This window comes from Sebastes fasciatus, chromosome 20, assembly GCF_043250625.1.
Source record: "Sebastes fasciatus isolate fSebFas1 chromosome 20, fSebFas1.pri, whole genome shotgun sequence".
In the NCBI taxonomy this organism is placed as follows: Eukaryota; Metazoa; Chordata; class Actinopteri; order Perciformes; family Sebastidae; genus Sebastes; species Sebastes fasciatus.
Genome location: NC_133814.1, coordinates 22591440 through 22617439, shown reverse-complemented (window position 1 = coordinate 22617439; position 26000 = coordinate 22591440). Strand labels below are relative to the sequence as shown.

The 26000-nt window shown below is 40.2% G+C and overlaps 3 protein-coding genes across 7 annotated transcripts; 1 reads left to right on the top strand and 2 right to left on the bottom strand.

Moving 5' to 3' along the window:
- Positions 1-756: 756 nt before the first annotated feature.
- On the bottom strand, positions 757-7942 carry tbcc (tubulin folding cofactor C). Of its 2 annotated transcripts, none has more exons than XM_074620183.1 (2): positions 7805-7942; positions 757-2687 (listed from the first exon to the last, which is right to left on the bottom strand). In XM_074620183.1, the coding sequence occupies exon 2, from the start codon at positions 2585-2587 to the stop codon at positions 1526-1528; it is 1062 nt and encodes a 353-aa protein (XP_074476284.1). In that variant the 5' UTR covers positions 2588-2687; positions 7805-7942; the 3' UTR covers positions 757-1525. The 2 variants fall into 2 exon arrangements, with proteins under 2 accessions (XP_074476284.1, XP_074476283.1); XM_074620182.1 differs by having other exon boundaries at positions 757-2596; positions 7805-7924.
- bicral (BICRA like chromatin remodeling complex associated protein) lies at positions 5794-20004 on the top strand. Of its 4 annotated transcripts, none has more exons than XM_074620172.1 (13): positions 5794-5890; positions 8193-8246; positions 9354-9399; positions 9704-9752; positions 9882-9947; positions 10155-11387; positions 11472-11520; positions 11613-11653; positions 11880-11929; positions 12038-12183; positions 12301-12395; positions 13144-13246; positions 13332-20004. In XM_074620172.1, the coding sequence occupies exons 3-13, from the start codon at positions 9359-9361 to the stop codon at positions 13805-13807; spliced, it is 2349 nt and encodes a 782-aa protein (XP_074476273.1). In that variant the 5' UTR covers positions 5794-5890; positions 8193-8246; positions 9354-9358; the 3' UTR covers positions 13808-20004. The 4 variants fall into 4 exon arrangements, with proteins under 4 accessions (XP_074476273.1, XP_074476276.1, XP_074476275.1 ...); XM_074620174.1 differs by lacking the exon at positions 5794-5890 and adding an exon at positions 5909-7479; XM_074620175.1 differs by lacking the exon at positions 8193-8246 and having other exon boundaries at positions 5812-5890.
- LOC141758599 (uncharacterized) lies at positions 16881-25133 on the bottom strand. Its single transcript, XM_074620180.1, has 5 exons — positions 24919-25133; positions 21761-23071; positions 20598-20708; positions 20299-20415; positions 16881-20193 (listed from the first exon to the last, which is right to left on the bottom strand). The coding sequence occupies exons 1-5, from the start codon at positions 24986-24988 to the stop codon at positions 20165-20167; spliced, it is 1638 nt and encodes a 545-aa protein (XP_074476281.1). The 5' UTR covers positions 24989-25133; the 3' UTR covers positions 16881-20164.
- Positions 25134-26000: the final 867 nt, after the last annotated feature.

Below are 26000 nucleotides of genomic sequence, written 5' to 3'. Positions count from 1 at the left end.
CAGTCAGAACGAAATTAGTTTTTTTGACAAGAAAATTCTGCCTCTGACGGTGAAATCTGTAAGAATGACTCAGCAGGAGGTTTACAAAGCTGGAGTACCCAGAAATAAGTGCCTGACCAATAGTGGACTTTTTGAGACTGATGTGAATATTTGAGTTAATAAAATCTGCCAAAACAATTAGTTGATTAATCTACTTTCTATTTTGATTAATAATTATAATCTATAGTGTCATTTTTCAAGCAAAAAATACCAATCATAGTTAACTAAATATCTGTCACCGTGGGCCATTTTCTGACATTTTTATACACCAAACTATTAATCGAAAACATAATCAGCAAATTCCTTTATATAAATGGGGTGGACAAAATAATAGAAACACCTGTCAGTACAGCCACCCCACAAACTGTAGCCTCCAAAACAACCGTAAAGTTGAATCACCGTCAAACTACCATCACATCCTTCATGAGTTTTGATTAAGTGTACCTAATAAACTAGCACATGAGAATGTATATGACGAGCCCGTTCTCATTCCCAGGGCGTCAAATACCGACACTTTGTCACGGCCATCAGCGTACAATACCGCCGCACAAGGCACTCTTTAGAGTCGGTATGCGTCGCACCAGGCTTTCCATTAACTACAATGTAAACCCATCCAGGGCAACACTAAACGCTCCAATAAAGTGCGCCGGGAGTGCGGTGACGTAGTTTAAAAAACGAAAAGACACACATGGTTGACGGGTCCAATAAACACAAGGCTTTCATCCAGGAGACAGATGTTCGTGTTTTATTTAATTCACAACATTAAGCAGGTGATTACTGAGAGGACAAATGTGACAACGAGGGGTCTGACAATGCGCCAGTATGTGACAAGTTGGAATGAGAACGTGTTGATATGTCAGACAATATTCAATTTTGATAAGAATCAAACTTGTGACCAAGATTTGTACTTGTGCAGGACATTTCACAGTTGAAAAACAAACTTAGGCTTACATATACGATCAAACCGATATATCTAGAATAAACAAATATTGGATGGGCTCTACCAGAAATCCTGCAAACATATCTCATCGAAACAGGCATTAAATGTATTGTAGGAGTCCAGCTTTCTCTGCGTTAAGTCGTCTGTCACTGCTATTTTTTAAGAGTTTTGCTCCTTAGTTTCAAATGATCACCGAGCGTGAACTGAAGAATATAAGCCTACAATACTCCGAACAAGAGTTTAATTTTGGCCAGAGTGAATGCACATCTCAGCTGAGATGTGATGCTGTTCTGTACAAACAGTCCCACTGTGATTTGATGGGATTTTATTTAAATATCATGGTGCAGCTTTAACCTCATCATACAAAATGCCCTTTTCCCAAGCTCTATAGAGATGCAGCACTGCAACGCAATCAGTAGATAACATCTGCCAACAACAGGGGGACACATTTTTGCTTTGTCGTTTGTAGGACGTATAAGACACGTGTTAGACATGAAAATCACACTTTTTACAATGCAGGACCTTTAAGGTTTTAAATGTTTAACTCTAGATGTCCCAGTTGGTTTTCCGGTCCGCTTCAGGAATGACAGTCCAGTTCGGCGAAGGTGTGTCCGCAGCGAGCCAGTTGAAGTCATCCACCTGGTTCCAGTTGTTCCGGTCCTTGTCTAACCCAGACACAGCAAAGTCGTCCTCCAGGGTGGGATAAGACCAGGAGAACGGGGCGAAGCTCACTCCACGACAGTCCTCTACGATGGCCCGGCTGGTGACGTGCAGGTACACCTGTGTGTCCGTGGTGTTGTGGGTGCGCAGCTGCTGACAGGGGACGGCCAGGATGCTGTTTCTACACTGATCCACGAACACTGAACTGGACACGGGTCCGCACAGGATCTCACAGGTGTCGATGTGTTTCATGTGCAGCGTGCTGGGGGACCCCAACAGGCGGACCTTGCAGTTAGTCAGGTGAGTCAGCAGTACGTCTTGCTTGTTGATCTCCTCAGATGTCTTTGTCAGAGACACATTGTCCATGTTGGAGAAGCCACACTGCTCTGCAGGAGCATCCACCTTGCTGCTACCAGCACCTGCAGGTGAAGGTGTGTCTGATGACGTCACCACTTTATCTGATGCTCCTGCAGGTGAAGGTGTGTCTGATGACGTCACATTATCTGCTGCTTTAGTGCGAGCTCTGAAGGTGAACTTCTTCTTGGGCAGAGCCTCCTCTCTGATCTCAGTGATGGAGGTCTGGAGCTTCTGGAGAGCAGCCTGGGCTTGTCTCAGCTCGTACTGGGTCAGGAACAACACGCTGTCGTTGAGGAACTTCTGCAGCTGGAGTGTTTTGGCCGTGGCCTCCTCCAGATGTTGAGTAACCTCAGCCTTGGTGGCTCCGGAGCAGCTGTCCAGCAGCTCCTGGATGGAGGCCCTCTCTGTGTTGAAGCTGCTGGAGAAGAACTCTAGCTTCTCCTCCTCGACAGTCTGGCTCTCTTTAGCCTCCTTCCTCCGCTCCGCGTCCTCCGCTCTCAGCTGGTGCCGCTTCTGGAGCCGCTCTGTGATCTTTGCTGCGCCGCTTTCTCCGGTAAACCCGGTTTCTAAACTCACCTCAACAGCGTCCATGTTGTTGCTCTGTCAGGATGATAAGGAAGTGACGTCACGGTTTCTTCTTCGTGGCTATCAAGAAGCCACAGTTAAAGCTGCTCACCGCCACCTGCTGGTTCTGATACGTCACGGCAGTAAATAATCCGGTCAATGATTGTAAATTAATATTAAAAAACAAAACAAAACCTAAAATATATTTAGGTTTTAGCAACCTATTTTTCACCCACCAAAATAAAAAATATTTTAATCAAAATGCATCTGATAATTTTATCAAAAAAAACAACAAAAAAACATTTATATTGAAATATTTTTGACAGACACTTATCATATATATATATATATATAAAATATTATAAAAAATAAAAAAAACATTTATATTGAAATATTTTTGACGGACACTTATCATATATATATATATATATAAAATATTATAAAAAATAAAAAAAACTTTATATCGAAATGTTTTTGATATATATATATATACGTTTTTTAATATATATACATATATATATGATAAGTGTAAAATATTTCAATATAAATGCGATATAAAAAAAAACCTTTGTATTAAAATATTTTTGATATATAATAAATATTTCAATATAAATGTGTTTTTTTTAAACTTTTTATAAAATTATCTGATGCATTTTGATTAAAATATTTTTATTTTGGTGGGGTAGAGATAGGTTACTAAAACCTAAATATATTTTAGGTTTTGTTTGATTTTTAATATTAATTTACAATCATTGACCAGATTATTTACTGCCATGACGTATCCGTATATATATATATATATATATATATATATATATGATATATGATAAGTGCCTGTCAAAAATATTTCAACATAAATTTTTATTTTTATTTCCATTTCTTATTTTTTACTGTAAGTAGAAATAAATGTACAATCAAATGCATTGTCAACTCTTTATAACCATCAGTAAGGCTGTTTGCAGACTATACAAATTGTAATAATAAAAAAAATATATAGAATACTTTGAATCATCAAGATTGCCAATAGGAGGATTATTTATGTGGATACATGGCCAGGCATTGGGTGTTATATGTAATACTAAGCATAGTCAAAATGTATAGATATTGCTCGTTTGGATCTAAATCTTTTGAGAGGGTGGAAGCTAAGATTTGGAGCAGCTTATCTGCACGTCTTAATGCAAATATTTGTGCATTTTCTTATTTTTAATGTTATATTTCTTTACATATATTTTGTTTATATTGTTGAATTATGTACACATTGTAGCATTACGTACATAATTTACATGTTACATACTACTTTATTTCCATCTTCTTACATTTCTTATGTTTATACAAGAGCTGTAACTGTAACGCCCCTATTTCCCCCCCGGGGATCAATAAAGTGATAATAAATTAGATAGTGTGAGATACTCAGTATGTAATTAATATTTTAAAACATGTAGCTACTATTTCTATTTTGCATAGGCAAAAACTGGTCTTTGTTGTTATCGTGATTTTACACAAACTTTTTACACCTATTTTGTGTTATGTGATAGGCTATTTATAGTTTTGTTTTATTATTTTATCTATTTTTCCTGGTTTTGTGAACATTTTCCGCAAAATATACAATTAACATTTCCCTTCATCCTTGACATGCACTCAGTAACCTTTTTAAGCTCTATTTTATTTATTACAATATTACATAATGTCCCATTTCATATTTATTTATAATATTATTGAATTTATATACAGTGTGTGGTGGCATATCAGAGGAAGATACACAAATATAGTATAATATAATTCAAATATATATATATAAATATAAATAAAAATCCCTTTATCCTTGACATGCAACAGTAACCTTTTTAAGCTCTATCTCTTTTGATAATACTTTTTAAAACCTGCTATTTTATTTATTACAGTATAACATAAAGACACATTTCCTATTTAAATATAATATTTTATTTATATACAGTGTGTGATGCATCAGAGGGACAAACATACATATATATATAATTATATTTTTATTATATATATATATATAAATAATGAGTGGGATTTAAGGCAAATCTTGAAAACACAACAATAATTTGAGTACTGTATTAACTTTGAATTATGTCTGAGTATAAAATATATGTAGGTAACTAGGTAGCACTGTCATATACAGTAACTATACAACAGTGCTACCTAGTTACCTCTATATATAAATATATATATAATACATATATATAAATATATATGTATTATATAATATTTTATTTATTTATGTATATATTTTGTTAATCTTTGTATTATATATATATATATATATATATATATATATAAATAATGAGTGGGATTTAAGGCAAATCTTGAAAACACAACAATAATTTGAGTACTGTATTAACTTTGAATTATGTCTGAGTATAAAATATATGTAGGTAACTAGGTAGCACTGTCATATACAGTAACTATACAACAGTGCTACCTAGTTACCTCTATATATAAATATATATATAATACATATATATAAATATATATGTATTATATAATATTTTATTTATTTATGTATATATTTTGTTAATCTTTGTATTATATATATATATATATATATATATATATATATATATATATATATAAATAATGAGTGGGATTTAAGGCAAATCTTGAAAACACAACAATAATTTGAGTACTGTATTAACTTTTAATTATGTTTGATTATAAAATATGTATAAGTAACTAGGTAGCACTGTCATATACAATAACTATACGACAGTGCTACCTAGTTACCACTATATATATATATATATATATATATATATATTGATAATACTTGTTAAAACCTGCCATTTTATTTATTACAATACTATATAATGTCACATTTCATATTTATTTATAATATTTTATTTATTTATGTATATATTTTGTTAATAATATTTGTATTATATATATAAATAATGAGTGGGATTTAAGACGAATCTTGAAAACACAGCAATAATTGAATTAAAACATGTGCAGGTAGATACAGGTAGCCCTGTCCTATAGAGTACCTCTGGTGATACCTGAGCGACGTCAAGGTGTGGCATAAACACATCAGAGGCCCGCCCTCTACCGTTGGTAATGATTAAGTCTATAATAACATTTATCCGCTATTCATTAGAGCGGTGAAACGTGTTACTATAATTCATATAATATATAAATAACTAGTCGTTTTTTTATTTCTATTTATATTATAATGTAATAGTGGTATGTGTATCTCTGCCGCTGTGGACTGGTGATGGTTCGGGTTGCCTTGTTCTGTGCACTACCCCAACAAACCCGTGCGGTGATGGCGAGGAAACCCCGTTGACAAGGCACTGCTTTTTCATGACGGTGAGTTTCCCCTTTGAGTGTATTATAATTTTGTGATAAAAATTTCAAGGAAAAAACACACACAACCTCCTTCCTCCCTTCCTTCAGGGAGGGAAGAGAGTTTGAGCGGAGAGAAAAATCTATCCGAGACTAGAACAGAGCAGGAGGACAGTGAGAGCAGAGAAATATATATGAGTGGGAGAGAGAGGAGAAGAAGGAGGAGGAGGAGAAGGAGGGGGGAGCAAATTAAAAGTTGCCAAATGGAGATATTGGGTTTCAAGAAGGAGTGAGACAGGAGTAAAAGGGTTTGCCTTCTTTGAGTCTGTTGTGCTTTAATCGGGATAAATATGTATGGCGGCGACGGTTTATAGTCCTCTGGCATTTTCTCGATGAAATCCACCAAAACACCGATGCGGCGGCGGCTAGCTAACCAGAACAGGCCGGGGTTTACGGTTAAAACAAAATGTCGCGGAGGACCGGAGGAGAAGCGACCCAACTGCTGCGACAGAACCCCCCGATTGAAACGCGTCGGTTCGGTTATATGGAGACAAAATGTGACGTTTGTTCATGCTGGCAGATGAGCCACATATAGAGGACAAATGAAAGCCTCCCCAACAGAGACAGAGAGCAACGTCAGCGACGAGCAGCCACAAGGCTGGACGACGACGGCGGGCGTTTTTTGTGCTGCTTGAATGCGATTACTGTCGATTCAGTCTATTTTTGGACATAAAACTATCAGCAAGCTGTACATTAAGCTGGCTTTACTGAACCGAACCAACGGTAGCATACGGGCACCACCAGTAGCAGGACAGCGGGGGGACGAACGTTAGCTTCGGGGGCTGCGTCGAAGCATTACATGCTAGGGCGGATTTCGGAGGCTCTAAACTACACAAATTGCTCAAATTTATCGGAAAATATGGCTTTGATTTGACAACCCTGATTCCAGTGGCGATAAATGTGCAAATTAAGTGCTTTTAAGCTACTTAAAACGCCATTTTTTGGTCGTTTTCATAGCGCATTTCAGTTGTGTCGTCTTTTTAAATAAATGACGCTAACGGTTGAATTTCAAAAATTAAGCTAACGGTTGTAATTTCAAAAATTAAGCTCAACTGTTGAAATTCAAAAATGAAGCTAACGGCTGGATTTTTCAGTTAGTTAACGTTACTCGACTACGTATGTTGGGATTAAGTTTTAAACTTGTTTTGCTATTGGATTTATTAAGAGAAAATAGTGGGGTGTTATATATTTATTTTGACATACAAACCGCCCACATTTTGGTGAAATAAAATGTCAATGTGTTAATCGTTTTGTTTCCGTTTTTTGTGTTTTGGAAAGGTCGACCATTGCTTCTTCCTCTCACATATTTTATAGCCTTGTGTCCACTTTGTGAAGGACAAAAGAGCCTCACTACCTGATCAAATCTCGTCCAGTTTGGTGTGGATACTAAATAAATGACTCTGTGATATATTAACCGTTTTAGCAGCTTTCTTGTCATTTAAAAGTCACATTACAGTCAGTTTTAAAGAGTACCGCCCTGTCGTTTCTTTGTTCTCCCTGAATCAAAGATGGCGGCTGAACGTGGCTGTGTTGTAAAGACAGTCTATGGCATGGTAACAGCCATTTTGTGCCATTGCAGTTGTAACATTTTACCACTTAACACAGCAACATTTCTCCACTACTTTAACACAGTACAACACAACCTATGATGAAGAGACCAATTTTATTAAAATGCTGGATTAATGAGTAAAGGAATTTTGATTTTCTGACACTATATTCCCTCACCATGTGCTTTTAAAAGCAACCATTACATTAAAATAACTTGACATATCCAAAACACTCATAACCCATTACTACTTTGCTGTGATCAAATATGGGTTTGATTTAGTCCCTTTTTTCCATAATATATATAACCAACATATAGAGCTGCATGCATACCTTTGCTGGCTGACACAACATAAAGCCAGCACCTCTTTCTCAAAGTAGAACAACTCAAAACAACAACCGTGGTATAAAATGGAGCAGGGTGGAGTTATTTACACTCTAATGGCCATTTTCAGTCTGTGAACACAGCAGCCAATGTGGGACAGATAGAGGAGGGTATAATGGGTGGGAGTTTATGTGTGTGTGTCAGAGACAAAAACATCTGTAGGAGGGAGATGAAGGCCATCCTGCCCTTTATACTTATAGCACTGAATATAACACATCTGTCCCCTTCTTCCTCTCCACTCCCCTCACTTTATAAACACTCCCCACACCTTTGTATTTCACATGTTTAATTATAGTAATATTAGGCCTACTAAAATGTAGTTTCTCACCCTTGCAGCCTGGGAAACAAAGGGTGTTAAATGACTGAATCCATGCTTCCGGCTGGAAATCTGTGAGTGACATGTCCTTACTACTATTATAATAATACATATGCAAAGCCTTAGAATAAAAACATGATCAATTGAGGTTTATTATTAAGCTACTACCCAGCCAATGTGGTTATGTGGGCCCCACATGGGTTATGCTGGGGGTACCTGGGTACCAAGTGGGTATGGGCCCAAAATGGGCATCTTATCTGGGGTCCACTTGGGTCAACTAAGTTGGTCCCATGTGGGCTGCCTATGTGGGTCCTAGTTGGGTCACTACTGGGAAATAAGTGCATGGGGCCAACATGGAAACTGTTGACAAACCCTCTTACAACTCACATGTCAGCCCATGTAGTCCCCATGTAGTACCCACATAGAATTTAAAGCTGGGACCAAGATGGGTCTTGGGTATGTTGCCCAGTTGGGCCCCACATAACACCCATTGTAATCCTGGGGGCAATTGACATTGGGTCATTATGGAACCCATGGACAATCCCATATAGGGCCCATTTTTCAGCCCATTTACTACCCACATGGGCCCCACATACAAATGTTGGCTGGGTAGTCATTACCTAATCTTAAAGGTCCCATATCATGCTCATTTTCAGGTTCATACTTATATTTTATGTTTCTACTAGAACATGTTTACATGCTGTAATGTTAAAAAAAAACTGTATTTTCCTCATACTGTCGGCCTGAATATACCTGTATTTACCCTCTTGTCTGAAACACTACGTTTTAGCACATTTTGACGGAATTGCAACAGAGTTGCATTGCTAGGCAACAGCTTGGGTCCATGTGTACTTCCTGTCAGCTGATGACATTCACATGCACTGCAACCAGGAAATAACCCAGGACACATTTAGAATGTTAATGTTTAAATCTGTGTAAACGGTCTAAATATTGTATATTTGTGACATTACAAATGGGCAGAAATCCTGACAGCTTGTTTTAAAATGCAGAGTTTCTGAATACGGGCTGTGTGTATCCCCCTGTGGATTGATTGTTTCGATACTTTCACAGTATTTATATAGGACTTAAGCCTGCTTTATAATAAAAAAACATGAAAATCTCACTTTTTTATAATATGGGACCTTTAAATTAATTCATTTTATCTCAATATCCCTCCGTAGGTGTCATGGATGATGAGGATGATCGCCATCTTCTGGATATTTTAGGGTAAAAACCCCTTTTTTAAAACTGGTATTTTACATTACGGACATGCCAAATACTTTATGACATTTGTCTTCACCAGTGGGGTCACACATTTTTACATTTGTCCTTAAATTTGGCTTAATTATGTAGGTAATACTGCTAGAAATCAAAGCCACAAGTATCTGCAAATGTATGTTTTTATCTTTTGTTGAATTAGGTGAAGCTAATAATTCAGTATTTGCCAGTAAAGCCATTTTTAAAACCGCACAATAAGTGAAAAGAAATGTATGTTTTGTTAAAAATCTCTTCTGTACACCCCCTTTTTCAGAGATGTGGATGCATTGAATGACTATCTCCATGGCAGCACCAGCAAGTCTGTGAGTGACTCTTTTCAGAGTGTATTTACTGTCATTCCTTGCCAAGTTTGTCTGAATAGTTACTTCACTTTAAAAGCAATAAAAGAATCCGCTGCATCCTCCTGTTAAACTCTTATTTTGTCTCTGCAGATTGAGGAGGATGATGTAACAAATGCAGCTTATGGGTCGGACGGATCCTTCTTTTCTAGTGAGACGGTGAGTTTACCTGTGATGCAACAAATTTGAGAAGCAAAACCAATGTTGTGATTCACTTTGTACGGAGATAATCTATTCAAAAGTTTATGGTATAGTTCACTTTGTAAAGGTTATAAAAAGACCCACAATGAAGGCTATCTGATATGCAGTTCACATGCAAACAGTTTCCCACTTCCTGCTCATTCTCTCTCTAAATGCTTCATTCAGGCCGGCTCCAACTCTGGCCTCAAGGATGGCTCGTCTACAATGGGTGAATTCGGCGACGATTCAACAGGGGCAGGCCTCCAGCTCTCCAGCAGCCTCTCTTTCATCGAGGATGAATTGGGGTCTGGGAACTCCCCCGGAGGGGTGGATCTCGGGGGGGAGGACCAGCCCTTTGACATCCTCCAGAAGTCTCTCATGGAGGCCGACATCACGGAGCAGACGTTGGCCCAGGAGGCCTTGCTGGACTCCCAGCCCGCTCCCACTCTGGTGCAGGCTCCCGTCCCCTTCCCCTCCCAGCTGGTCTCTGGGGGTTACGGAGGGGGCGTGGGCATGGTAACCACGGCGACAGCTGCGTTCCCTACGGGACAGTTCCTGCAAGGGGTGTCCCAGCTGCCCAACGGCTCCGCCCAGCACATCCAGGTGTTGGGCTCGTTCGGGGCGGGCGGCGGCGTGATGACGCTGAGCAGCTTGGAGAGAACTCCTCAGCTCGTGTTGAGGCCGGGGGCGCCTGTAGCAGCGGCGGGGGCCGCGGCGGGGGGGCAGGTGTTTGCCCCGACCCAAGGGCAGGTCGGCTTACCGTTCAAAAACATCCCCCTTCAAAACATCATCATCCAGAGAGGCCCGGGAGGGACCCAGACTCTTGTCAGACCGATCCAGCCTAAACCCCTCCAAGCTGGGGCTCAGACTGTCTACAGCCTGGGTCTCCAGTCCACTCCCACCACCATAGCTAACGTCGCTAACACAGCGTCTCCCGGGGGTCAGTACACGGCCAACGGCTCCATCGTAGTGCAGCCGCCCCTGGAGCAGCAACAGACAAACATGCCACCCGGTCAGTACCTGCTGCCCAGCTCGTTGGCGCTCACTCCGGCGAACGCCATCCACAACGGCCCCGCCGACCCCAACTCGAACGCCCTGATTACCAGTCAGAACGCGGTGCAGATTGTTGCGGGGCAGAACTTCACCGCATCACCTGGAGGCCAGCTAATTTTGAATCAGGGAGTAGTCAGCAGGAGTCAGGGTGCAACTCAAACATGGACTTGTGCGAACCCCACATCTGTGCAGACCTCGTGCGCTCCCGGGCGGCTGACTCTGGTCGGCCCGGCGACGGCGGGGATCGGCGGTCAAGGCCAACTGTCGGCCAGCCCTGTTCAGCGCCTTCTAGTGACTCAAACTCAGAATTGCACTTCTCTGTCCCCTTTAGCTGGTACTGTGACGCAGGAACAAGACTACAGACAGGTATAATCACAACTTACTGGTTTTTCTCTTCCCTGAAAAACCATCATCTGACTGACTCACTCACTTTTCATTTTCATTTTGCAGAATTGTTCATCACCTGCCCTCAAACAGGTGCAGCTCAGCAGCATCCATGGTAACAAGCACTGATCATGTTTTTTGTCAACGTATTTAAATGTAGTTTGTCACTTAATGATGCTGACTTGTTGTTTGTTTGATCTCTTTTAGGCCTGACAACCATGACTCAAGATTCAAAGCTGAACTCTCAGGTATACCACTACATATACACCCTATTTGTTCTGCCCTCAAGTATAGAGCGCTGCAGGGATGACGCATTTTTGTAGGCCAACCAGGAAGTTAGCATCGCCCTGGTTCCCTCGACAAAACGTTAAAATACTAACTCATTTCTGGGTTTTAGGACTCTTTCCTGTAGCACTCTATATGGTGGATATCGGTGGCATGACAACTTTTATTATGTACACTTTCTCTTTATAGGTCAGTGCTCAGAAGAGACCGGCCCTCCCGCCACTTACAAGAGGAGAAATGTGAGTTTTTGTGTATTATTTTGATATATTTTTCCAATGTATTTATGTCAAATGTTGTCTCATGTTTGTAAAACATGCCACTCAGCTTTTTCCATGTCATTTCTACAGGCTTTTACAACAGCTGAGGAAGGATCACGGTGGAGTTCATATCACAGATCAGCGTCGATTCAATTCAATCGACGATACGCTGCAAAGACTCCTCCCGTACCACGTGTTCCAGGGCGCTCCGCCCAGCCAGGAGGAGTTCTCACACGGTACAGCCTCAAATTTATTAGCTTTAACATAAATCTGCAGGAAACTATACAGCAAAAGTGAAATTGTATTTGCAGAATTAAAGTATTCAAATAGAGTTTTGTGCTTTCTTTTTACAGTGGATGACGAATTTGAGGTAGTCGCAACTCAAGTGCTCATGAGGACCCATTCCATGGTAAACAAATACAGACGGCTACTACTGGTGGAAGCTGAGGTAAGCACAAACCAACACAGTCTCACAGCAGTTCATAAAATAGTCACGAGATTTAATCTATTTGATTCGTGTACATAAACACGAATTTCCCCCTTTTTTTGTGATGGTCAGCACGACTTTCAACAGCTTATTTTTCGTGCTTTTTCCTACGAATGTCCAGCGACGCGTGATGCGCGTGTCAATTTCTGCTCCAGCCTTTTCAAAATAAGACGACTTAAGTTAGGTTGAGGATAAGATCGACTTGGTTAGGTTTAGGCAGCAAACTACTTCGTTAGCTTTAGGAAAAGATAAACTTGGTTAGGTTTAGGCAACAACTACTTATTTAGGTTTAGGAAAATATCGCGGTTTGGCTTAAAATAGCTCAGGAAGTGTCGTAACTTAAGTACGGAAGTTACGTGACAAATAAATCAACGCTGACTTCCAGTTTCACACGGGACACAAACACCGACAACTTGGTGTCCTGGGGTAAAGTCCTGTGTTTTTTGACCCACCCGTCCACTCGACCTCCTCCCTACGCGGCGTTTCTCACTCTTTATACTTCCCAGCTCAGGATAACGTGGATTACATTCAGGTTGATTTCATGCTGACCATCACGAAAAAAGTGCGAAATTCATGTCTATGTACACGAATCATTTCACGAGTATTTCACGAATTGCTGTGCGACTGGGCTGCACAAACATGAGCAGATACATGTGTTTCATGTTGTGGCATGCACAGGGCTAACAGGTTTCCTCTCCCTCCCCTGCAGCGCTCCAGTCCGTCGTCAGAGATGGTGATGATTGACAGGACCTTCAACCAAGAGGAGCGCAGCAACCTCACACAAGACAAACGCATGACACTAGTGGATCCAGGTAAAAAATTAAATAAATAAAGGGAGTAAAGAGTAAAGCAAATCGTTTTCTCACAGTTTTATTTAACTCTTCTTCTCTTTTATAGACACCTTCTTTGAAGACTTCTGCTGCGGGATGAAATCCAAACTTTTCCAAGATGCTTTCCCCTCTCAGTCGTCGTCCAGCGGCAGCTTGAATCAGTCAGACACGGGCTCCACGGAGCCGCCGTGTAGGACAGACTCCCAGCCCGGGTATGGAGACCCGGGCGGGGGTGGAGCTGCAGGACCAGGTGCAGCAGATAAACTCCAACCTCCACTCTTAGAAAACAAGAGTGTCCTGGAACTGAAGCGATCCCAGCAACACTACGGGCCCAGCAGCGCCAGCAACAACAGCCTCAATGCTGCCAACAGTTGCCCACAAGGTAACGCCTCACCTTTTGCAGCAACGTCAAGAGGACAGACGCAGTGCCAGGTGTCTCCACACCCGGTCCAGCCCCAGTACCCCCCTCAGCTCACCTCACCCCCTCACGCCGACACAGACTCTGCTCTAGAGGCGGCAGTCAACAGCATCCTGGAATGTTAAGACTGATATCATCCTTAATGTTTTGGTTTCGACCTTTTGGTTTTTGTCAAACTCCCCCGTTGTAATGTGTGAAGAGAGGTTAACTCTTCTTTTAGGTCTTTGTGATACCATCTCCGGCCATGTAGCATGTATTTAGTTTGTTATGGTTTGTTTTTATGGAGGGGTTTTGAGGCATGACGTAGGAGTTCGAGGTGCCAGGTGAATGCAGGCACTTAGAATTACCTATAAAGACCCGGGAATGTGTGCAATGCAGTAGAGTGCTACAGGAATGAGTCCTGAAACCTGGAAATGATTCAGCATTTTAACACTTGTGGTTCCCTCGGTTGCAAGTCAATGGGATTTTTGACTAGTTAGATGCCTGCTATAAGGTCTGTGGTTAACACAAGCTGATTTTAACGTTAATATACCAATCGATAAATACCCCACTCGTGAAACTTTGAAGCCTTATAAAAAGCGTCTTATAAAAGGCAGTTACTAAACGCCATCACGCCAAACCATAGACTGTGTATAAGAAGTGGACGTAGTCACTGTGACGTCACCCATTGGATAGTGGACTACGGTTTTGAAGCCTCGAGTTCGTCATTTTGGCTGTTGCCATTTTGGTTTTTGCAACCACAAGTGGCACGAGAGGGTGGAGCACAAGTACAACCGAACGCCGAATAAGACATTTTTATTTTTACTAAACGCCATCACGCCAACTCGTCCGCCTTTACAACCTCGTCGTGTTCGTTTATAGCCTAACGTTAGCTTTTTACTTCTGCCGATTGCATTCACACTTCAACAATCATAAAATAGAGATTATCTTTCTGAACAAAACAGGTAATTATCATACACGATTGTTTGCCGCAGTTTATTTTCTGCAATAATCCAAAACATAATGGAACAATCCCATTGGCTTTTTGTCGAGGGAACCAGTGCGATGCTAACTTCTTGGTTGTCCTACAAAAATACGTCATCCTTTCAGCACTCTATATTCTCACAGATGGTATATGTTCTTGTTTTGTTTGCTTTAACATTCATTTAAAGCGGTAGGTAGGTAGGTAGGTAGGTCTGCAATTTCAACAGCTTGAATATAAGAGTCCCTCTCTTCACACACACGTCATTAATATCTTGTGCCAGTTGGTTATCCCCGTTACCTATGCTGAAAAACAGGGACAAGGAGGAGGAGGAGGAAAACGACGACTCTGTGCCTAATTCTAGGTTTTTATTTTTTGAAGTGTTTACATGAAGGAGCTCTATTCAACAATATCCATTTACACGCTATAGTGAAAGTAGATTCATGGTTCAGAGGTTTCCTTAGAGGTGAGCTCAGTAGAGACACATTCACATAGAAGACAAATTGCACTAAACGTACTGTTGCTTATTTCAGGAACTATATGAATACGTGGCTCTCGTTGATATCCAAGTGCACGCTATAGGCTAAAACTGAATGTGAATATATATTTGGAACCAAAATCTATTCGCCTGCTTTCAGCTGCCTGCAACAAGGATAACCTCTTAACTCACACTAGAAACCAGTCAGAACCAGTCACATATAGTAAGTAGTGTTACTGTACTCAGCAATGCTTTGTTTCTTGTGCTCAAGTCACATTTTCTTTGGCATTTTTCTTTTTGTACCTTAAAGGTATGCAAGCCCCGACACAGGACAAAATACTCAACCACTTTTTATCATTTCAACGTGTGTTTGTGTCGAGGGGGAGTCCTCAGATTGAGGAAGATAATATTACAGTATGTTTTTTTATTTAGATTTTTTTTTTTTTTTTTTAGAAATTACATTAAAAAAGATGACTTTTTTGTTTGTTGTGATGTGTTCCCCGGCTTTGTGAAGATGACGGTATCGTCATGAGTTCAAATGATCCTGGAGGGTCATGGATTGTACGCACGTTGGTCTGCCTTCTGCATATAATTATATATTGATCATATCCAGCTATCTATGCTTTACTACCTTGACCATGTCGACCAGCGTGCGTGTGTTATTCTACACACACACCCGCTGGTCTGTGACTGTTTTCATGTAGTTCGGTTGTTTGATTGACACACTCTTGACTTTATTCCCAAGTGTTTGCTCGCTCCCCCTCCCAGGATGTTTTTCTCACTTCTCTCCAGTGTTTCTTTTCAAGCACATTTCCTCTCTTTTTTCTCTCTCTCAGCAGCGCAACCAAAACTCAGAATAGGAGAGAGTGTGTCCTTGTCCAGAATCACCGTCAGATCTTTATGTCTTTGTGCTGGCGACAGCAGCTCTGTAGTGTTTCCTCTGAGGCTGTGCCCAACACTGTTTTCTGGGTTTTGTCTCGAGTATTGTTGAGTTTTCATTCAGCTTTTTAGAGCCAAAACTTAACTGTGATATTTCAACATGATAAAGAATTAATCTGAAATATTGGTCATGCATTTCTGTTTTCGGAAGGGCATTTTTGACTGAAATATGCACTACAGTTTAAGCAAGAAAGGGCGATTTCTGCCAGGACCAAAGCTTAGGTTAAATGTGTTAAATGCTCATTAGGGGTTGATTCTGGATAGCGTCACCTCTCCTATAAACGTCTGTGAAATATGCTTGCCAATCGGCTACAGGAGCAGACTGAAGGCCTTTTATACGAGGTGATAGAGGACACATCTGTCTTTTTTTTGTGTGTTTTGAGTGCCAGTGGCCGTCGCAGCCCGCCTGTATCTCTGCCTCAGCCCTTATAGACCTCTTATATCTACCAGTGACAAGAACTCTCATGTGAGATTTATCATTTGCTCCTTCGAGTGGTTGCTGCAAGACGTTGTGCCTCGATAGCACTCATATTATATCCATGAGAAGGTTTTGGACTTGCACAAAGTAGAGACGTGTTCAGAGCTGGTGAGACTATCTGGATGCATATCAGTGTCTGAGGGCCTGGTAGGAACATACTGTGCTTTTTCTCCCCCCCCTGTGTTCAGTTCAGAAATGTTTTTCTCTGCTCCATTTTCACTGTTGATTTGTATAGTTTGTTGTTTTGTACAAAAATGAAAAGTGAAACACAAAATATTTATAATTTTTGTATGGAGATAAAAAAAAAAAAAGAAGAATGTAAAAAAAAAAAACACGAGAAAATGGAAATTATTTTTTATTGTGTTGGCTGAGAAGCGGCGTCAAGAAAAAAATGGTCACAAAAAATACTGTAATTTCTTCATTTGTAGCTAATGTGTGTTCAACTACGGCAGCGAGGAGAATAAATTCATTTTGAATACAATAAGAAAACTGGTCCGGTCCAGATGATGAGAACCTCCTTCAGCGTCTCTCCATTACTATTCTGTGAGTGTTCGCTGACGGACAGAGCATGCATAATAATAACGTCATGTGACAGAGGAAGTATTTGCAAAAGGAAAAACAGATTCGTAACCCTCTGTTACACAGATAGGATCTCTTCACGGACACTTAAGTAGAGATGTTTTGATTTTCATGTTTTTCTACATCTGGGCTGCCAGAAAGAAAGATTTTAATCAAGTTTAAAACAGATCTGCTGGTTCCCTTTAATCCTCTCATGGACCCCAGCACCAATACCTCAGCACAAAGGAGCTAAGAAAACTCTGCATAGCAAACATTTGATTGCCAAGCCCTTTTGGTTTTAAGAACACAACACAACAATGACACCTAGTGGAGACCTTGAGAAACAAACAGTGGCACTGTTGACCACATAATCCCAATAAAAATCAATGTTTAGTAGTTCTCTTGTGAACATTTTCCCTGTTGTACTTGAGGATGGGTGGTAGTGGTGGTGGGGATAATGGACCAGCATGCAGGCACTGTTTTTCCAGAAAAACATTTATTCAGACCGGCCACAAAAAAGAAAAACAAACCCGTTTAATTAGGTTTATCGCTTAGGGTTCTCTGGAGAAAATTACTCAAGGAGATGTCACGCATCATCATCAGAGTACAAACACATGCACAGCAAAATCTGGTCTGGAACCGCCAAAATTGAGCCAATAGCAGCTCCAGTTACACTTTCCACGTGTCATCATACGCCATAGCTCAAGACCGTGTCCCAATAAGCCGTGCAATTAATGAGGAAAAACCTTCCGGTACATAAAACACTGGCCTTCCTCCATCTCCCTGTAGACCGAGAAACAGGTCAACCAGTTTGTTGCCTTCCAAAGACCATTTACATCCCGTCACCTGCTATCTGTGGCCAATCAGGGAGGATCTCTGGAATTAGTTCCTCTTTAACCCAGGTGGCATCAATCTCCCCCCATTAGGAGCCAACAAGTTCTCATCCCAACTCATCACATACTGACGCTTTGTCAAACCCCCTCGGTGTCACTTTTCAGTCACAGTATAAACACATGCTTGATGTTGTGAATTAAACAAAAACATCCCTAGTTGCAGCCTAGTGAGCATAAAAGACTGGAGTCTAAAAAGCCAAAGGCTAATTGATGTTTTTTCACTTCAGATTAAACAAATAAGATATAAAGTGCTTTAAAAAGTCGCTGGTAGGTGGAACCATTTCACAGAGCTAGGGTAGCTGTTTCCAGTCTTTATGCTAAACTAACCAGCAGGGAGCGCTATCAAATAAAGAAACACATTAACCCCATCAAATTAGTGCTATAAGCCTTTGAAATCTGGTTTGAAGGAGGTGGACGGCACACAGGCTTATTCATTTCATCAGTTTCTACTTCCCAAAAAACCCAACATGTGTCTTCAGAGGTCGAACGAGAGTGCTGGGCTACAAACCACTTTTTATACACTTCCAAACACAACAAGGCGTCCTATTGGACAATCACTTCTCTGGTTATCAGGTCGTCATGTGCATCACCTGCGTTTCTTTGCCACCTGTGTGTGCTTCACTCATTATGGCACCATTTTGTGGTTAAATTAAATTAAAATACATCAATCCAGCCAAAAGAACAAACCAAAAAAACAACAATATAATTTCCAACAAATCGGATTAATACTAAATAACAGTCTAGTTCTTCATTCAGTCCATGTGGCGATAGTGTGTTTAGTTTATGTATACAAAATGCTTCATGTTTCAGGAGCAACAGATCCAGATTGCCGCCTCGCTAATTGCAATGCATTGGAAGCGTATATATTAGAAATTGTTATGCTACAGGAGAGGTTAGATCCAGTCTCCTGATAGTGCTTTTGTGTTTGAAAAATCCAAATTTGCCTTTGTCGTTTCGTCTTTTGTCTCCCACATACATCATAAATAAACCACCCAACTGGTGGCACAAGTAATGTGTCCCTTTACATTAAAGGTCTGTCCTGAATGGGGATGAATGGGGAGAACTACCATGTTGACAAGAAACCACTATCAACTTCTCAGACATCAATCCTACGGAAATGTTTGGATCTGGATCAGTGCTTGAAGTGGGCCGGTACTCACCAGTATGTCGGCACTTCTACATTTTACTCCTTGGCGCACCGTGACTTATTCTAGCGTACCGGCAAGTTGTGAGACGTGCCGGTACTCTACTCTGCCCTCTCCATATCAGGTTCTCTGGGAAGATTCATAAGCATACGGCACAGCACCAGCGTATTTGCGGCACACCATGAACATAAACAATGTGTAAACAATGTGGAGAGCATCTGGATGAGGTGACGCACGTCACAACACGTCACGGCACGGCACGGGAGAGGAAGATTGAAAGATGCTGCTGTAATTTATCAATATAATACGTCCTTCACCTCCCTTTTGTAAGATAATTAGTGAACTGTATGTCATAACTTTTTTTTAAGTTGTGAACAAATATTGAAACATTATTTAAAAGTTTTCTCAATCTGCTCTTTTAGTGCAAACATTTCCAGAACAATTAAATGTTCAGACGAAGGCTGTGATATGTGTAAATAATATAAGAATTAATCAACTATGGTAAGTCTTTAAGCTTTTTTTGTAGTTCTCTATAGTAATAATAATGGTCCAAAATTATGTAAGATTGCGAAGTTAAAAGTCAAATGCAAGTCAAAAACAGAAATTTTCTTGGGGGAGGACCCCAAACCTAATATCTCTTAGTATCTTTTATTCACTGTAGAAATTCAGAATATGTCTCTTTATCCTGTTGCATAATATATAAGTGCATCCTGACTCCTAAAACCTGAATGATACCCGACTATAGGCTACAAATAACACATATTAACACTAAACACACCACCGTAACCCTATAATGTTCCAGTTGGATTATCATTGGAGTATTATAGGCCTACTATAGGAGATGCATAGCCCAAGTATGATCATAATAAATACATAAATACACACGCCAACATGTGAACAAGGGGAGTACTGGCACTCATTTTCCCACTTCAAGCACTGATCTGGATTAATTATATATTATTAAAAGAACAGATGCATTTAAGTCCTGAACCCAAAGCTGCTGTTTCCTCATACAGAGTCACGCTTGACATTAGTGGTACTTCCTCCAGCGATCACGCTCTGGAAAAACAAACAAACAGCCACAGACATGCTCAGTTATCTCCAAACTCTGTGCAGATAACATAACATAATAACACAAAGCAGCTCTGAGAGTAAATCACTTACTTATATGAGGGTAACTCCAGATGTAGCTGAGCACACAGTATCCCACTAACAACATGCCTGGTCCACCTACACCACCTTTCCTCACGTCGATGTACCTCCTGTAATACCACCGCCAGCCTGATGGAAGCACAGGAGAGGAGAGAAAAACACGTTAAACTTCCTACATTACTAAAGACTTATTGATTTGCTTTCTTGCCGAGAGTTAGATGAGAAGATTGATACACGTTAAATACGAAGCTACAGTCAGCAGCCGGTGTGTTTTCTGACGATACATATATTTGTATGTGTGTGTTTTTCACCTCTTTGCACCATGTCCACCACATCTCTCGGGTGGCCGGGGGTTTTGCAGGCCAGCCACTCAGGTAGCTCCCTCAGTCTCACCTGTCCAAGACTCCGCTGTGTCAGAGCACCTACGATTCATGACAACAATAAAGAATCAATGCACTGACAAAGATAAATACACGCTCAAAACACATCCTTTCATTTCACTAGTAGCTCACTTTGAGGAATACAAACATGTCAGTCTGAATATACCTGTCTTCACCCTCTGTCTGAAAGGCTCCGTTTTAGCACCTGTCTCTTTAAGAAGCCCAGTCTGCTCTGATTGGCTTGTGAGAAAAATATGGTGCACCTTTTGCAAAGGTATGCACACAATTGGGACATACTACTTCTTCATAACACTGTGCCTTGAACTTTGACCCTCTCGCTTTTATCAAGGTCTACTGAAAGAGGCTGGAACGCGGGTCTTGAGGTGTGGAGAATAACACGTGCAGTGTGACTGGAGCTGCTGTCGTGCGTTGCTCAATTTCGGCAGACCAGATTTTACTGGGCATGTGTTGTACCTCAAAGATATGACGCGTTGATGACGCGTGACATCTCCTTCTTTTCACCCTCCTTAGATTTTATATCCACCGCGCAGAGGATTGTGGGTCAGAATAGCCAGGAAAGCACGCTGGCTATGCTGACCTGAGATAATGAGATATTCAGTTTACTGTCATAGAGGAGTAAAGAAACCAGAAAATAGTCACATTTAAGAAGCTGGAATCAGAGAAATTTGACTTTATTTCTTAAAAAATGACTCAGTCTGATTAATCGATTATTAAAATAGTTGGGCAATTAATTTAATAGTTGACAACTTATCAATTAATGGATTAATCGTTGCAGCTCTACATGTGACATAGGAAGGGGAGCCAAATCTGAATGGCTTGTTGAATCACGTGTTTTCTGATACCTCATATACCAAACGTATGAGCACAAGCATTGATGTTGAGTTTTACCATGATATTCCTTCTTTAAATGTTCACATGAACAAGAACTTTGCCTAAATAAAGTAGTCTAAATTACCATTTGTCATGATCCATCAGAAAAATGCGTACAAATCTGAACAGCTTTTGACACTTCAGACACGTTTCAGTCTGTAGTTTTGAGGTTTGATGCCCACTTTTTACTGCCATAGACTGACCTTTAGCTCCTTTATCAGCCGTGTTTTGTTTCCAGACCTCGAGCTGCGACTTCAACCCGTCATCAGCTCTCAACGTCCCCACCCCCGCTGCCGGCAGAGGGCTGGAAAACTTAGTGAGTGACGGTGATATGGCGAGGAGTCCTGTCATCTTGAGCCCCTCGGTCATGCTGCGGGTGTTATGTGGAGGGGATGTGGCTTTGCTCACCTCAGAGAGGTGGAGGGGAGCTCCAGGGGAAGTTAGTTCAAGCTGCTGAAGGGGGATTAAAGATGCTTGTTTTCTCTTAAATGATTGCAGCTGGTCTGACACAGTTTTAGTTGTTACCAAGCAGCTATCAACACCTTTATACCCCGCTGGGAGCAGAACTGGACTGATGTTGCTGCTTAGATACTCAGTAGTTTCAATCTGGCTCAGGATGCTCGGCCTGCCGGACTGACGGGCGGCGTTAGCTCGGCCTAACGTGGCTTTGACATCCTGGAGGGTGATCCTGCCCTGGTGACCACTTCCTGATTTCATAAGCATCTTATTCACAGATAAATCCTCAACTTCCCCCTCGTTGTCCACCCAGAAATCGTCTCTTACACGGCGTCTACTTTCATTTACTCTAGAGTCCGGAGAGCTAGAGGTGTCTTGAAGTGATTGTGCAGCCTTCTTCGTCTTTGACACCTTCATTTTAGAGGCAGCTTTGGTTTTGGTGGACAGAACGGCAGGATGGGCGTCGTCTTTTATTGAGTCTATTTTGTCAGGATTAGTTTTGGTCTCAGCTGTGGTTCTGGAGTTTAGAGGATCTGCCACAAATGGAGCTGAACCTGAAGGCAAGGCCTCCGACGAGGCAGATCTGGCTCCCTCCAGTGATCCTTTATTAGAAACCTGATTTGCAGCTTCTATCAAAACACGGAGACTCTGCTTTCTGGGCTTAGAGATGGTGGGAGACAGAGGTAGCGATGAGGAGGAGGCGAGGGAAACGTTGGCTGTCTTGATTTGCTCGGACAGCTTCTGTTTCTTCTTCTTCTTAGATGATGGTGGAAGTGATGCAGGACTCAGAGACGATGACTCTGACAAAGGTGATGATGCATTCGGTGGTGCAAATGACACCTCAGCCATCTTTTTACTCTTCTTTGACTTTGCCATCATTGACGCCTTCTGCGTGGCTGTTGGTTCGGACGAGGCTGCGGCCAGCTGAGAAGACGACATTGTCTGATTCACGGTGACATCGTGTTTGGTTGGAGGTGTTTTGGAGCTCGCCGCTGCCTTGCAATGTGGCAGGTGACTCTTCAACCTTTTGTAAGTTTTCCCGCAGAACGGGCACACCTCTGTGGGGAGAAAACAGTGACAGAGTGTAGTTAAAACCAGTACACTTCTGTGTTTAGATGTCATCATATGAAACTAGAAAACCTAACGAATCCATTGGTACCAACCATGTCATACTAGCTTGTCCCAAATGAGGCTAAATAACGCTCCAAATTTACGCTACATTTTGGTGAGGAAAAACTCTCAAGGCCATTTTCAAAGGGGTCCCTTGACCTCTGACCTCCAGATATGTGAATGTAAATGGGTTCTATGGGTACCCACAAGTCTCCCCTTTACAGACATGCCCACTTTATGATAATCACATGCAGTTTGGGGCAAGTCATAGTCAAGTCAGCACACTGACACACTGACAGCTGTTGTTGCCTGTTGGGCTGCAGTTTGCCATGTTATGATTTGAGCATATTCTTTATGTTAAATGCAGTACCTGTGAGGGTTTCTGGACAATATTTGTCATTGTTTTGTGTTAATTGATTTCCAATAATAAATATATTGTACATTTGCATAAAGCAGCATATTTGTCCACTCCCATGTTGATAAGAGTATTAAATACTTGACAAATCTCCCTTTAAGGTACATTTTGAACAGATACAAAATTTGCGATTTAATTTGCGATTAATCACATTTAAATATTTTAATCAATTGACAGCCCTACTTTTCCCATACAACAGAGTCAGAGTTTCCTTGAGGCTTGAACAAGTGTTTTTGTTTTGTTATTTTTGCTTGTAAAATTGTATTATTGTTGCTGAAAAATTGTCTGCAACTTTTGGTCAATATTAAAAATCTCATCAGGGCTGTTACTCATAATTTATATTAGAGCAGAATTTTTTTTTGATAATTAGTCCTTTGACAGAAAATGTATATAGATAGTGATAATAAATCAATATTATTTAAAAAAAAATAATTTGAAGCACAAAATCAACAAAAAAAACCCACAAAGGCATCAAAACTGCACATTTGAGACGCTGGAACCAGAAAAATGTTTAGCAATTTTGCTTTACAAGGTCCCATTTCATGCTCATTTTCAAGGTTCATACTTGTATTTTGTGTTTCTATTAGAGCACGTTTACATGCTGTAATGTTAAAAAAAACACATTATTTTTCTCGTACTGTCTGCCTGAATATACCTGAATTGACCCTCTGTCTGAAACGCTCCGTTTTAGTGCATTTCAATGGAATTGCAACGGAATTGTGTTGCTAGGCAACAGTTTGGGTCCATGTTTACTTCCTGTCAGCTGATGTTATTCACATACACTTCAACAGGAAATAAACTGGGACACATTTAGAATGTTTAAAACCGTCAAATGGTCTAAATATTGTATATATGTGACATCACAAATGGACAGAAATCCTAACGGCCTGTTTCAAACGCACAATTTCTGAATACGGGCTGTGTGTATTTCTCCGTATATTGAGCGTTTTGATAGTTTAACAGTATTTATAAAGCACTTAAACCTGCTTTATAATATAAAAGACCTGAAAATCTCACTTTTTACAATATGGGACCTTTAAATAAAACAATAAATCATATATCAAAATTCACTATTTTTAACTCTAATTATGTATAAAACTCATGATATTGTAAAACACTAATAAATATCAACTAATATTTTACTAAAAGTGCACCTAGTAACTATTATTTCTTGCATGGTGCACATTTATTTTGTCTTTATGGGCTGACCTTGTCATTGAAGGAAAAGTACTTACTGTACTCTACTGCAGATTCTACTGTATTCATTCACTCAGCAGTGCAGTAAGTCCCAATACAAAATAATAACACAAACACAAGTTATATATTAGTTGTGATTAGGGAACATTATGGTGAATAATAAAACAATATTGTGACACTTACCAGAGCTCATTTTGCAGATTGAAGCATGTTCTGATAACTTATAACAGGAAACAGTGTCAAACAATATCATAAAGTGACATAAAATATCACATTAGTACACAATAATCCACTTTAAAACACTTTAAACACTTTTAGTAGACACATTTCCACATGGTACTAATCGTGCATGTAATCAGGGTCCTAACTGTTGATGTTACAGAGAAGGACCCTTTTAGGTACCCAGCTAGGAGCCTGAGTGTAAATTGCTAAAAAAAATATATATATATATATATATATATCTAAATTAGGATTAAATTATTGCTATATAATTGATATTCATGAGAGCTGGGATTATAACGGTGAAGATACAGAGCAGGGAGTGAATTAAATACCTGAATGATCGTGTAGTGATGTGTTTAGTGGGTGTGGTGCGTCAGCGACATTGAGATGATTCTCTGCTACGTCCTTCCGGTTTCGCGTAAATCCCCCGAACAAACCTCTATTTTTTTTACAGTTGTCGGTCAAAATCCCCGCTGAAGAGTTATATATTGCTGTCAAATGGGTATTTAAGTTGTCCACAGTAGTTTTGACGATTTTAGTTGGCAGAATAAGACATTTAATTAGTAAAAAACTGTTTTTTTTGGCAGAATACGAACTCTTTTTCCTCACAAGAGCATGTCAGCCATAATCTCATGGTTTTCTTCAGCAGATGAAGTTGCACAGTTGTCCTAAAGTTTTATGACTCAATTAGTATTTGTGTCAAGTAGGTAAGGACTTTTTTTAATCTTATAGGAGTTCTCTCCAAGAAGTTATGAAGGAATATCTTTGTATTTATGATAAAATACATAAGAAAATACTGTAGATTTGTATAGACGTGAGAGGATATGGTGCAAAACATACAAAAACAGGCACCTCACATGCATTTGTATTTTTAAATAACGTAAATTTAAAACATATTTTGAACCCTGAAAATGTATCTGTCATCTTATATCACTTATATTTTTTCAAAGAATGTTTAGTTGTACATTTAATGTAGAAATACAACATTTGGTTGTTCATTTTGTCTCTTCGTATATCCACAAAATGTCTCTTTTGGGCCAATG

Coding starts and splice junctions, on each gene's coding strand:
- tbcc (XM_074620182.1), bottom strand. CDS start 7,825: ATGTTGTGTCAGCCAGCAAAG. Junction 2,597..7,804: donor TGTTGTGTCAGCCAGCAAAG/GTATGCATGCAG, acceptor TCATCCTGACAG/AGCAACAACATGGACGCTGT.
- bicral (XM_074620172.1), top strand. CDS start 9,359: ATGGATGATGAGGATGATCGCCATCTTCTGGATATTTTAGG. Junction 9,400..9,703: donor CATCTTCTGGATATTTTAGG/GTAAAAACCCCT, acceptor CCCCTTTTTCAG/AGATGTGGATGCATTGAATG. Junction 11,521..11,612: donor GCAGCTCAGCAGCATCCATG/GTAACAAGCACT, acceptor GATCTCTTTTAG/GCCTGACAACCATGACTCAA.
- LOC141758599 (XM_074620180.1), bottom strand. CDS start 24,988: ATGATATTGTTTGACACTGTTTCCTGTTATAAGTTATCAGAACATGCT. Junction 23,072..24,918: donor AATCTGCAAAATGAGCTCTG/GTAAGTGTCACA, acceptor TTCTCCCCACAG/AGGTGTGCCCGTTCTGCGGG. Junction 20,709..21,760: donor GGCTGATAAAGGAGCTAAAG/GTCAGTCTATGG, acceptor CATGAATCGTAG/GTGCTCTGACACAGCGGAGT.